The sequence below is a fragment of the Octopus sinensis genome, linkage group LG17, assembly GCF_006345805.1.
Source record: "Octopus sinensis linkage group LG17, ASM634580v1, whole genome shotgun sequence".
Classification (NCBI taxonomy): domain Eukaryota; kingdom Metazoa; phylum Mollusca; class Cephalopoda; order Octopoda; family Octopodidae; genus Octopus; species Octopus sinensis.
In genome coordinates, this window is record NC_043013.1 from 45,667,136 (window position 1) to 45,681,511 (window position 14,376).

Consider the following 14,376-nt stretch of genomic DNA (forward strand, 5'->3'; position numbering starts at 1 on the left):
TCTGGATCAGATACTCAATTTGCATATCATCATCATCATCATCATCGTTTAACGTCCGCTTTCCATGCTAGCATGGGTTGGATGGTTCAACTGGGGTCTGGGAAGCCCGAAGGCTGCACCAGGCCAGTCATATCTGGCAGTGTTTGTCACATCGCACTGTATTTCACCAATCATCTCCAACCAAATTACCCATGTACTCACAGCTACTAAAACAATATGTACATATTATCACACATGCGTATTGTATTGATATTTATTGATTCCAATGAAAAATATTTGTAGGTCTTCTGGAGGCTACACATCCAGTCCTTGATGTGTATGCACAGTTGCAAACAGAACATGTAAATGTCTTGGAATGACATTGCATATTTCACTATTTTTATACTTCTAATGTTGTTGAGTGCATTTTTTCCTCCATATTCTTCTCCTTCCAGCTGTGTTACTGCAAAAGTGAGTGGCGGGCAATGAGATCTTTCATTTTTGAAGGGTTCTTATTCAGTCTTTAAACTGCTTCTTTTGTCCCATCGGTGATAAAATATCCCATGGGAAAGATGCAAGTCACCCACACGTGTGGTTAGTCCATAATTTCTTAAGTGACCTCAAAGCTCTCCTGCTATATCCACCATTTCATTTACATCAGTGTCATCAATATTAGAACTTGTGGCTTCTCTTAACCTATTCACCTTTCCTAAGATTGTTTTTAGTTTTTCTACAGCTGGATGCCCTTCCTAACGCCAACCACAACTACACTCACAGAGTGGTTGACGTTAGGAAGGGCATCCAGCTGTAGAAACACTGCCAGATCAGACTGGAGCCTGGTGCAGCCTCCTGGCTTCCCAGACCACGGTTGAATCGCCCATCCCGTGCTAGCACGGAAAATGGACATTAAACGATGATGATGATGATGATGATGATTACCATTATTTTCAGTATGGAGCTTAGCCCAAGCCTCACTGTGGTCAGACAGTATGTTCTGACCTTTCATTAGTTGGTACCTTAACAACTTTTTTTTTTACAGCCACATGGAGCTGTAAAGAATCTGATATTAGGCTGACAACCACAGCTGCCACACATCTGTTGTTTTACCACTAATGTAACATGTTACACGATGATTCAACTGCCTCAAGTTCAACACTAAAAGTAAAGCCACACCATGCTTTCCAATGAATGAGTTCCTTATGTCATTGCTCAATCTAACATCCTGTATTTTTTCACTAAACTAGCTTGGTGTCTTATGGCTGAGGTGGGGGGAAAAAACAACTTTGCCTACCTGTTCTGCATCTTTTGTGAAAATCCATACACAACAGACTGATCAAATTGTCTTATGTTGACTGAGCTACTGCTACCAATAACAGCACTTGTTTCCCCTTTTATCTGTTTTCATTTCGGTATAAAAATGCCCTGTTCTATCCATCTTTACACTTTTTTCAAGCTTGAAGTTTCACTCCTCAATTTAACAAGTTCTTGTAATAACTGACCTCATTCTTCTAAAATGAAAGCCCTTCCTCCCATGACCATTCCATTTCCATCTCTCACCATCAAATTCTGTGGGGAAAACCCTTATTTTTAATTGTTGAACTTTCATCCTCCACGAATTTTGTCACCTCTGGAGTCTCCATTTTTTTGGTTGTATACTCATTGCACTGTTTCAGATTTCACTTCTTCTCCATTGATCATGACATCACCTCATTACACACCAATTATATTCATTCCAGTTACCATGTCAACACTTTTAACAATGTGATTCACCACAATCCCCTGGTGTTCTAGTTTTACTTTACTGTATGTACCCTTCCTTCTGTCTACACCCTTATCCTGCACTTTCCTCTCCTTTTTTAACAACCTGTTCAAGGAGACTAACATAATGGTACAACCAATATCATCAAAGATTTTCACCACTACTACTTAACTAACACTTTCACTTTTTGATAACATACACTTGGGTACCTTTACTGGGTAAAAGAGGTAGCTACAAGTGCAGTAACACTTCTTGGTTTGTTAAGCTGGTTGCAGTGTTTTGCTAGGTAACTCAGCTGTATCTTTAGCAGATAATTTCAGGCCTTTCTTCTCTGCAACACCTTAAACACTACTCAATAAATGTCTCTACCTTCTATTGGTTCCTCATCACCTGCATTTTGTTGCTCTCCATCATTCTTTCTTACAGTGGTACCAGTCTAAAGTCCTGTAGCTTACAAACTGTCAGCGCTTTAGCACTAGTTATTAGGTGACCTAAGGCCATGGCATCTGCTTGACAACTGTTGAAGGGTTATCAAAGCAATTGCAAATGTGCTTCATTTGTCCTTGTTATTTTCTCCCATAATTCTTACTTAGGCCTGCTATCCCTTAATTTCATCACCATAGACAACTATCCTCTCTCTAGTCCACCTTACTTTTCCCAGCCTTCTGTAGATCACAAATGCTCTGCCAAGTTGAACTAAGATGCATATGGAGATTAAACCTGTGCATAATCTTACGACCTAATGGTTTATGGCACTCAATAATATCATTAATGATTACCAGTGTAAAATTCTTACGTAAATACAAAAGTAATTATATATTAATTAAATCAGTTGAATCTTTAATAAGAAAAATTACATAGCTTTCTCTCTTTCCACACACACGTGGGCCCTTTGAATGTTGGGTCTCACGGAGGAGATGACAAAAGTAACTGACCTTTGGCAATAAGCTGTGCTTGAGAAGACTTGTGAATTGATGCTGGTGTCATGTAACTAGTACCCGTAGGCAGCGGCATGTAAAAGCACCTGCGATGGTGGCATGTAACAAGTACCCACTACACTCTTGAAGTGGTTGGCGTTTGGAAGGGCACCCTACCACAGAAACTATGCCAAACCAAACTGGATCTTGGTGCAGCTCCCTGCCTTACCAGTTCCAGTCAAACTGTCAAACCCATGCCAACATGTAAAGCAGATGCTATATAATGATGATGATATTTAAGTATGTGTGTGGTGTATGTATGTATATATATATATATTCTTACAGAGCCTTGTTTACCCACACTCCTAGTTCCTCTGTTCCCATTAACTTCTACTTCCCTTGTGAAGGGCCACTGGGGTTCCTGGAAACTTCATCACCACTTTGTATCTCTGTAGTTCCTACTAATCAGTATTGCTGTCTCTTCTAAATGTGAGTAGCCAAGGCAGCTCTTCTACAGGAATCTGCTGCTCCATGCCCTTCCCCCCCAATCTCATACTCTACCCATCCCATCACTTTGCATAAAGCTAATCCCCTTCCCCTTTGGGACTTTTAGTGTTGCGAGATGCTGAGGGCATGATAAAATGCACCCCGTACATGCTGTAACATGGTTCTGTTAGGAAGGGCACACATATCAAAGTAGACACTGGAACGCAATGCACTTCTTAAGGCCCATCAGATCCTCTCAGACCATCCAGCTTATGCCAGCATGGAACGTTATCATCATTTAATGTCTGTTGTCCAGGCAGGCTGGTGGGCTGCACCAGGCTCCAGTCTGATTTGGCATTGTTTTGTTTTTATGGCTGGATGCCCTTCCTAATGCCACCCACTTTACAAAGTGTGCTGGAAGCTTTTACATGGCACTGAATAGGTGCTATTACTTGTTGTCACCCAGGCACTTTCATATGGAACTGCCATGGATGCTTTACATAACCAGAAGGACCAGTCTTAACACTTCTGCTGTGGCGAACTGGCAGAAACGTTAGCACGCTGGGCAAAATCCTTAGCGGTATTTCGTCTGGCACTACGTTCTGAGTTCAAATTCCGCCGAGGTTGACTTTGCCTTTTGTCCTTTTGGGGTCGATTAAATAAGTACCAGTTACGCACTGGGGTCGATATAATCGACTTAATCCGTTTGTCTGTCCTTGTTTGTCCTCTCTGTGTTTAGCCCCTTGTGGGTAGTAAAGAAATAGGTATGGGTTTTTTTGAGTATAGCCAGGCACCAGGTGTCTCAGTCCTTTGTCATCTCACCTGAAAGGTCCAGCATCCTGAGGTTGTTCTTCAATACTGGTGATGATATATCTCTATAAAATATTGTTTCTTCACATTCTGCTAAATATTGACTTATTGCTTCCCAGTGAAAAGTGTTGCAATTTTCAAAAAAATTTATTTTAATCCTTTTCATACCAAACTGCCTAAAAACTTAACCCTGAAACTTTTAAGCTTTTATTAAGTTTCCAAACATTATCAGTAATATTAATATGCCAATTTGTTCTTTTTGTATATACCTGGCGTGTGTGTCACACTTACCTCAAAGAAGTAGTGAGTGGCAAAGCGAGAGAGAGGAGAACAGAGAGGAAGTAAGAGATAAAAGGAGAGAGTGAAAGACAGTGAGTGGTGGCAGTGTTTGTTTTGTGTTTTTAAATGTTTGAGAGAGGAAGAAAGAGGAAAGAGACAGTGAGTGATGATGGCATTCGTTTTGTGTTTTTAAATGTTTATCACATTGCAAGAAAAGTAGATACATAGATACATGCACATAAATTAAAAGCAGGAGAGAGGAGGGAAATAGAGGAAGTGAAAGAGAATGAGAACATAAGAGAGACAGTAGATACATAGATCCAAAGAAAAGGTAGACATAGACACAGCAAATATTGAATGTCACTTTCACCTTTTATTACCACATGAGGATAAAATTAATTCGCAAGTGGCTGAGTACTCTACAGACATGCATATCATTAACGTAGTCCTCTGGGAGATTCAGCCTCACACAGAATATGACAAGGCTGGCCCCTTTGAATTACAACTAAAATTTATTTTGGCCAGCTGAGTGGACTGGAGCATGATAAACCTTCAAGTGGTTGGAAGAAAATGCAAAAAGGTCCTATATAGGGGCAGGAAAATCTTTTTGGTCGTTAGGGTCACTATGGGTGTTAATCCAGTCCTAACAGTGGCATTTGTGGGTCTCACAGATCTGGAGGCCAAGCCCCCAGATAAACACCGATGCATAGGCTGTTGTTTATCAAACTGAGCATGAGTTGAGGGCGGATACACAACGGAATAGCAATTATTTTTTCTTAGCATTCACTGTTTATACTAAACACATGACATTTTTGCCTTACGATATGGAACATTACCTTTAATTTCACACTTTTTGAAAAATGGCACTCCGTTGGTTATGACGATGAGGTTCCTGTTTATCTGATCAACAAACAATCTGCTTGTAAAATTAATGCGCAGGTGGCTGAGTACTCCACAGACATGCATACCGTAAGGTAGTTCATAGGGAGATTCAGCCTCACACAGAAAATGTGACAAGGCTGGCTCCTTTGTATTACAGCTACACCTCATTTTTGCCAGCTGAGTGGACTGCGGCAAGGTGAGGTAGAGTACCTTGCTCAAGAACACAGCATACTGCAGGGAATCGTACTCATGACTTCATGATTGTGGGCGAATACCCCTAACCACTGAGCCATGCACCTTCACTCTCTTAACCATAGAGAAAAGGAGTCAAGTGATAGAGACAGAGAAAGGAAAGCCTTGGTCATTTACAATGACAATTAGACTGAAATACTATCAATCTTTTCTAGCTTCTTCACTTTTAACAATGAAGAAGAGGGAAAGGCATTTAGTAATGAATAGAGGGAAAGTCTTTCAGGTATTTACATTTTTATTCAGGGAGTTCTAGAATGATTGAGTGCTAGTTCTCTCTTCTTCCCCACTGCCGGTAATTATTCGCCTTCTTTCATAGTTCTTCATGTCTCTTAGTTGGAGTGGAGAAAGACCAGGTTTTTTTTTTCCAGGCATGTTTAATGTTTTCTCTACAAACTACAAACAACCCCCACTCCCTTCCGTTTTTTTTTTTTTCCTCCCAATACAAAAACTAATGCAAATTTCGAATGAGGTAAAACTGCGTAAAGAGCCCAGAAAAATGGGTAATACCCCCTACAAAATGAGTGAGGGAGAAAAGTTGCCAATAGGTGGCTACATGAAATTCAACTCTATACTTTAAAGAGTGTCTTCTACTATAGCCTTGGGCCGACCAAAGCCTTGTGAGTGAATTTGCTTGGTGGAAACTGAAAGAAGCCTATCATATATATATATATATATATTTGTGCCCCTGCCACCATTGTTTGGCAACTGATGTTGGTTTATTTGCATCCCCATAACTTAGCTATTCGGCAGAAGATACTGATAGAATAAGCACCAGGCTTACAGGGAATAAGTCCAGGGGTCAATTTCTTCGACTAAAGGTTGGTGCTGCAGCATGGCCACCGTCAAATGACTGAAACAAGTAAGGGAATAAAAGAATGCCAGGTGAATGTTCCGTACCACTAAGCCAAGGTTCTTTGAATATGTATGATGTGTTTTAAGGCTAAATAGTAGTTCTGTTTATGTTTGTGTACCTGAGATATTTTGGTTGGATTATATAGTTATCTGTTTTACATGTATTTCTATTATTCTGTAACTGTCACAATATAGAAACATTTCACATGGCACCAACACACAATTTACAGATGCTTACATTATTTATGTGAAAGGTGTTTGTAAGCCATTTAAGAAACACACAAAAGCCATTCGATTCACTTCAACATTTAAGTTTCATTTGTCAAAATATTTTCGTCGTTTTGAGACCGCGACCTGTTCACTGACAAAAATCCGTGCTGCGTCTCTTAATTAAACTTAAATGTTGAAGTGAATCGAACGGCTTTTGTGTGTTTCTTAAATGGCTTACAAACACCTTCCACGCTGCAATTGTTTTCGTTTCAGCACACGATCTCAGATCAAATCACTTGCTATGCAAGTACATCTCCGTACATTTTTTATGTTTTCTGTGAATTTTTTTTATGGGTCCAGCTAGTGTATATATAATTGTTTGAATCGTGATATTTTTTATTCCATTCAGAATTAATTTTGATACTAGTTCTCAACCTTTTCCAAATATCAATTGTAGCTTTTCTGATGACACATGGTTGTAATACAAGGCAACTTGTTTGTATTCCAACAGCATCACATATCATAACAGGACCATCAATGACAACAGCAGCTGTAGCTACATCTTTGTCAGCTAATGCCCCTTCAGTTCATCAACTGCCTACAGTTATCAAGCCTAAAGTGCTAGTGTCTGAACCTGCTAGAGTTATTGTAAATGGACCCAGCTCCTCAGGACATACAGTAGTATTAACAAACGGCGCTGATTTTGAATTGAAAAAAGAAACGGTGATTACTCAAGGTAAACCCCACCTTTTTTAAAAAAAAAATTTGTCTTATTTTTTGTCTTAAATATAATCAGATGACATTGAGATGCAAGCTCTTTAGCTAAAATAACTCCTTATCATTTAACCCTTTGGTGTTTAAGCCGGCCACATCCGGCCCAAATATCCTACATGTTTTACATTCAAACCGGCCATATCTGGGCCCTCACACCTAACCTACATTGGCATTCTAAGAATAAACTATCTCACCATTGAAACTTCAAAGCTGTAAGATAATGTGTGATTAATTCAAAACAATTTGAGTGAAAAAAGTATTACATTTAACAGAGTAACCTGAGCACTAAAGGGTTTAAGCCTGCCAAATATTCTACTTGTTTTATGGCCAGATTCAGCCTTTCACATTTATCCTCCAATGTCATTCTAAACACAAACAATTACATCATCGAAATTCTACAAGACAAGCATGATTAATTCAGAACAATGAAGAACCTGAATGCTATTGAGTTAAAGCTGTGTGTCATATTTATTATTGTTTTTAAAATGATTAATAAGGGAGTTGCTTTTATATGTTCTCTCTCTCTCTATATATATATATATTAACTTAGGTTAACATGAAGTGTCTATTGTGTATGTTGGCAACAAGAAATGTTACAAAGATAGTTGATCTATTTGATGAAGTTTTGCTATCTGTTATTGTAGATTACTCCGCATCCAATATGTCACAAAAATTTAGTTGTTGCGTTTCCTCTTTTCCTATATTTTGTCTTTTCAACTTTCTCTGTTTTTTTTTTGAAATGTCTTATCTCCATGTCTTAATTATAAGTATGCCTCAAGCCTAGGGGCTCATGGAGCTGGAACTCCTCAAGGTTTCCGAGGTGTTTAAGTGACTGAGAGGACAGGTCACCCTCTGAATGGGATGCCAGTCAGTCATAGGAGCTTGAGAGGCGGTTGGATGGAACCTACACTCGCCTCCTTATGAGAGCTCAAAATCTCTCGTGGAAGCGCCATCCAACCAAAATGCAAATATATGGGAAACTACCACCTGTGTCATCTCTTGTGAAAGGTAGGAGAGTCCAGTTTGCTGGACATTGTTGTAGAGCTGAAAAAGAGGTAATTTCTACTCTTCTCCTCTGGAAGCCATCTACTCGCAATACCAGAGGGCGCACTTTCCTACCCTGATGTAATCTCCAGGGATACAGGCATCCAGCAACAGGACCTCTGTAATGCCATGATGGACCGTGAAGTCTGGCGTAGCATGGTAAATTCCATTGTCTCGACCATGGTCAAACAATGATGATGATGATAGGATCAACATCCAACTACCACTGACGTTCCATTTCCTGTTGAGTGAACTGGAACCAATATGAAATGCAGTGTCTTTTACTCAAGAAAATGTGTACCACCCAGTCTGAGAATCAAACCCGTAACCTAATGATGATGATCATAATCGTTTAACATTTGCTTTCCATGCTGGCATGAGTTGGATGATTCAACAGGATCTGAAAGATCCAAGGACTGCATTGTACTACAATGTCTGCTTTGCCATGGTTTTTATGGCTGGATACCATTCCTAATGCCAACCGCTCTACAGCTTGTGCTGAGTGGTTTTTCTTTTTCCTACCACCAGCACTAGTGAGGTTGCCATGCAGCTGGTGAGACACTGAGGGGTGAGGATGAAGCCCCAACCATAAGTCCAAATTCCTAATTACTTGGCCATTAACCTTCACTTCTCGTTATATAGCAGTTTCTATAACTGAGTAGTTCAGAAAAGATAGCACACATTTATTTGACACTTTTAATTAGATACCAATCGTCTCTCCACCTACCTAATTCTTATTCTGTTTGAAATTATTTTTATTTTTCATTTTAAGTATAACTTCCATTTTAATTCATTAAAAATTTTATTTTTAAATATCCTGTCTAATTATTTTTTTTTTGTAATTTTCTTATTCACATATTTGAACATGATCAAAGCAGAATAAACTGAAAGATAAGCAGATTAATAATTAAATATTTAAATTCTTTGAGGAAATGTAATTCACATCAATCTGTGTTTACGATAGGAAACTGACAGTTGCTTTAAAATTGATTCTAACAAAGTTTTTAAAATCTTGAGTATTTTGAGAGATTAATTGGAAAGATAAATAAGGTGGGTGTGCTTCCCGCCATATGGCACTGGACTTGGTCCCACTTTGTGTGGCACCTTGGTAAGTGTTTCTCTGATAGCTTCAAGCTGACCAAATTTGAATGGATTTGGTAGGTGGAGACTGAAAGAAGCCCATCGTGTGTGTGTGTGTGTGTGTGTGTATATATATATATATAATATATATATATATATATATATATATATATAATCACCTTATTTTAAATTGTATGGATAATACCATACTAAATTCTGGTGCCTTCAACTTAAATACCATATTCATTTGAATATATATATATATATATATATATGTGTGTGTGTGTGTGTGTATCTGTGTTTGTCCCTCACCGCTGCTTACCAACTGGTGTGTTTACGTCTCCATGACGTAGCAGTTCAGTTAAAGAGACTGATAGATTAAGTACTAGATTTAAGTGAGTACTGGCACTACTCTAGCTTGGCCACAGTCTGAAACAAAAGATAAAAGATGCTAATTTGTAAGTTAATTTCCACAAGATTTGTTTTCCTAATTGCTGTTTTAATTGACTGTTGTCTTACCCTTGTTCTTCCAGATGGTACTCTGAATGCAAGCAACGCAACAGGATCTACAATAGCAAGTGCTGCAAACCAAGTGTCAATGGTGAAAAGTATGAACAAAACACCATACACCGCAGTCGCTGTTAATGTAATTGCACCACCTGCAACAGCTCAGCAAATCCAGACTGCAAATAGTGTTGTAGTGAACACAGCGCTACCATCGGCTACACACTCTTTATTGTCGCAAGGAAGAAGTCAATCTGTAGTCTCAGATTCTGCTGCAGCAGCAGCAGCTGTTCTTCAAATGGCAGCCATGGGAGGTGGAGACGTTGGGACAACTTCTTTCTCCTCGATAGTGGTAAGTTGTAATGTTTGATTTGCTTAACCCTTTCGTTACCAACCCGGCTGAAACTGGCTCTGGCTCTCAGTACAAATGTCTTGTTTTCATAAGTTTTGAATCAAAATCTTCCACCAAACCTTAGTCACAATTTATGCTCCTAACACCAGCTTAATGATAACTAAGTTATTTTACTAAATTCTTTATTATATTTAAAGTAATTGAAAGAAACACAGAGCATCTCAAAATAAATACAGTAATGAAAGGGTTAAATAAGATTTTAATGTATTAACTAAGAAGAGTATTTATATATGGTAACAGAATTGTTATTTAAACTCCTTAGCATTTAATCTGGCCGTACCTGGCCTAACTAGTCTACCTGTTTTATGTTAAAACTAATCAGATCCAACCCTACAATGTCCTTCTAAATATACACAAACACTCCATTGAAATTTCGAAGCTGCGAGATAATGTATGATTAATTCAAAGTGATGTGAATAAATAAGCAATACATTTGACAAAGAAATCTGAATGTTAAACAGTTAAATAGAGTTGGAAAAAAAAAAACAACAAAACGTTAAATAGCCCTTTATTTTTAAAAAGTGGTCTCTTAACAAAATGCGTCTTTAAAAGCATTTGAAAGCTCAATCACAAAACAGACCCCAAGATATTAAGTTGCTGGAGTTCAAGCCTGCTTGGCTATTGTGTATTTTTCCTGGACAAGGCAAATAATTTTACTTGCTTCACTCTGCTTGGCTAGTAAAATGGGTTGTGGCAGTCAGGGAATGTTGTTCTAACAACATGAAGATTGTTAAATTTGCAAGAAGAGAACAAAAAAAAAGAAAGATTAAAAGAAGCCATTCTTTAACTTGACATAGGTTTATCAAGTATGTTTGTTTCCGACCACATGGCTTCCGGTTCACTCCTACTGTGTGGCACCTTGGACACATTCCTTCAAAAGCCTTGTGAAGGGATTTGGTAAATGGAAACTGAAAGAAGCCTGTCACGTGTGTGTCTCCTTGTCTTGACATCACATGGTAGTTGTAAATGAGTGTCACTGTCATAAAAGCAGTGTCGTTTTGTAAAATGGGTCTGGCTGTGGAGAAGTATTACCTTGTTTGGAAACATTTGGTGGTTGGCAATAGTAAGGGCATCTGCTTGTAGGGAATTTGCCCCTGTAAATATTTAGACCCATGTAAGATGATGATATTTCTTGCCAAAAAAATTTACAATACTCACTTTTTCAAACAGTTTGATATTCGTTCTCTACACTGAACTTAGTATATTTTATGCTCTTGCCATGACATAATGTAAAACAAACACGTGTCCGTTGGTCTTCATATCACTATCTTGCTCTCTGTTAATAACTGCAAACCCAGGCTGGTACTTACTTGAAGGTTTTGAGTGAATGGTGGATGCATTGTCACTTTGAAAGGTTATCAGCCAATGCCAGGTAACAATTCTAGATGGCTTGATATGGTACCTGTTTGAAAAAACCTAGGGACTGGTAGCAAATACCAGCAGTAGAATTGAATTCAGTATCATCATCATCGTTTAGCATCCGCTTTCCATGCTGGCATGGGTTGGACAGTGCAACTGGGGGTCTGGGAAGCCAGAAGGCGGCACCAGGCCCAGTCTGATCTGGCAATGTTTCTACGGCTGGATGCCCTTCCTAACGCCAACCACTCCATGAGTGTAGTGGGTGCTTTTTACGTGCCACCCGCACGGAAGCCAGGCGAGGCTTAGTCCAGTACTATGTATGACTCAATGTCGCTTACTCTTACATATACATACACAACATCAAAATGTATTTGTACTCGCTGTATGGATTTCAGGTAAATCTTTCAAAATTAGTCTTTGAAATATCTCAGTAGCTTTGGTTGTTATTGCACACAGTGTTAGTTCCAATGAAATACCAATGAAACACTCTGACTTTTACTGTGATATATGGGAAAAAGAGTGTCTCAGGAGATTTATTATAATTGCTGTGTAAAATATATTGAAAAATGGTCATCATCATCATCATCATTTAATGTCCATTTTCTATGAAGCTGCATGGCTGAAAAGAATAAAAGAATAAAAAATAGAGAAAAAAAAGTGATTCATTTCTACCATTATCAGTTTTATTTTCTGAATGTGATCTAGTGACCCAAATCAATATATGTTGATAGGGGATCAAACTATATGAGTTATACAGTGATAAAAATCATTTCCTGCTTTATAGGTGATAATTATAAATTGTTTGTTAATGTGCAGTAGAAACATTATCATCATCACCATCATTTAATGTCCGTTTTCCATGCGAGGACAGTTCAACTGGGGACTGGGAAGCCAGGAGGCTGCACCAGGCTCCAGTCTGATCTCGTAGTGTTTCTACAGCTGGATGCCCTTCCTAACGCCAACCACTCCGTGAGTGTAGTGAGTGCTTTTTATGTGCCACTGGCACAGGGGCCAGAGGAGGCTTGCAACGGCCACGATCGGTTGGTGCTTTTTATGTGCCACCGGCATGGGTATCACAACTACAATTTCCATTTGATTTTTATTTTGTTGTTGATGTACTTGACTCAGAAGGTCGCCTCAAGCACAGCAGGTCGCCCTACGATCCAAGGTAAGCATCGCAGACCGTCCTGCGAGCCATGAACTCACTTCATTTGGCGGGTCTTTGCAGTCACAGCATATCCCCAGAGGTCTCGGTCTTTCGTCATTGCCTCTGTGAGGCCCAACGTTCGAAGGTTGTGCTTGACCACCTCATTCCATGCCTTCCTGGGTCTCAAGCCCATCTAGGCTGAAATGCATCTAGCATTCTTGGTAGCCACTATTAGGATGATTTTTGTCTCCCTCTGGTTATATATATATATTATATGTAGAAAAATACAAACTGGGACAAGAATGTAAAACATTTAGAAGACGATACAAAAAACACGGACGGGACATTCGAAGCCTTCAATCTTCAGTTGATTGAAGGCTTCGAATGTCCCGTCCCTATTTTTTGTATCGTCTTCTTTCTTGTCCCAGTTTGTATTTTTCTACATGTAATATATATAGCGGTGCCCGTACCCTCTTTGGCCTTATATATATATATATAATATATATATATATATAATATATATATATATATATAGTGTTTTGAAAATCAGCTCATTCATAAGATATTATCTTTGGATGAATACTGCAGTAAATTGTCTTTCAGTGACGTATTTATATTCTGTGAACTATTTGGTTAAATAAAATGTATTGATTTGATGGCAGTGGTGGGGGTGGTGACAGTGATGATTTCAATGATTTATATATATATTTATATATATATTATTTCTCCTTTTTCCAGATGCCAAACAGTAGTGCTGGTTCTGTGCATAAGCAAGATGGAGAAGATAGCCACTTGGACGATTTGCATAATTCTAAGAAAATGAAGTTGGACACAGCATCGGCTGCTGAAAAATGCTAATTAAAAAAAGAAAAAGCAAAAAAAGAAAAAGCAAAAATAAAAAAAAATTGAAAACAAAATGAAATAAAGGCATAAAACAAAATGTTAGGAATCCCCCCGCCCCTCCAAAAACAAAGAAACAATACACACACACACACTTGAGTTTCATTAGCTGATGTTTACATACAACACCTAACAGATCTACAGTGTTTATCTGTAGGTGGACCTAAATGGACAATGGTGTTTATATATGCTACAATTGCTGGTTTCTATCCATTGCTCACCTGTGCCCCCCTCTCCCCCCACTCTTTCAGTTTATACTTTGCATGCATATGCACATACATACATGCAATATATATGTATATATACATATATATATATATGTGTATATATATATATATATATATATATATCATAAACAAATAGTTTAACTGGACTGTTTGAAGAATCAAAGACGAATATTAAAATATTGATAATATGCAAAAAGTGAAGTACGATATTATTCTTTATTTAACTTGAAGAAAAATTAAAAAAAAAAAAATGACAATGTATTTGACAAGACCCTCTCTCTCTTCTCTTACTGAAAATGTAGTCTATGTTCTTTCCTTCTCTCTCTCTCTCTCTCTGTTTCGCTCTTTCTCTCTCTTTGTAAACTTGAGTCCTGTTTATTTTAAAGTAACTTGATCAAGTCTGGAAAACAAAAAGAAAAAAAAAAAAAGAGGAACATTTAAGACTGGTTATAAACAAAGCATTACTCTGAAGCTGTTGATTAGAAATGATAAAAAAAAAAAAC

The 14,376-nt window shown here is 38.2% G+C and overlaps 1 protein-coding gene across 2 annotated transcripts in view; it reads left to right on the forward strand.

Moving 5' to 3' along the window:
• LOC115220838 (forkhead box protein K2) overlaps window positions 1–14,363 on the forward strand; it is a 132,474-nt gene extending 118,111 nt beyond the window's left edge. Inside the window, exons 6-8 of one of the 2 annotated variants that reach the window (XM_029791017.2) lie at window positions 6,884–7,162; window positions 9,858–10,180; window positions 13,485–14,363. In XM_029791017.2, coding sequence (XP_029646877.1) covers window positions 6,884–7,162; window positions 9,858–10,180; window positions 13,485–13,604 — 722 coding nt within the window. In that variant the 3' untranslated portion in view covers window positions 13,605–14,363. The remainder of the gene's footprint in view (window positions 1–6,883; window positions 7,163–9,857; window positions 10,181–13,484) is intronic. The other variant, XM_029791018.2, reaches the window with a different exon arrangement.
• The last annotated feature ends 13 nt before the right edge of the window (window positions 14,364–14,376 follow it).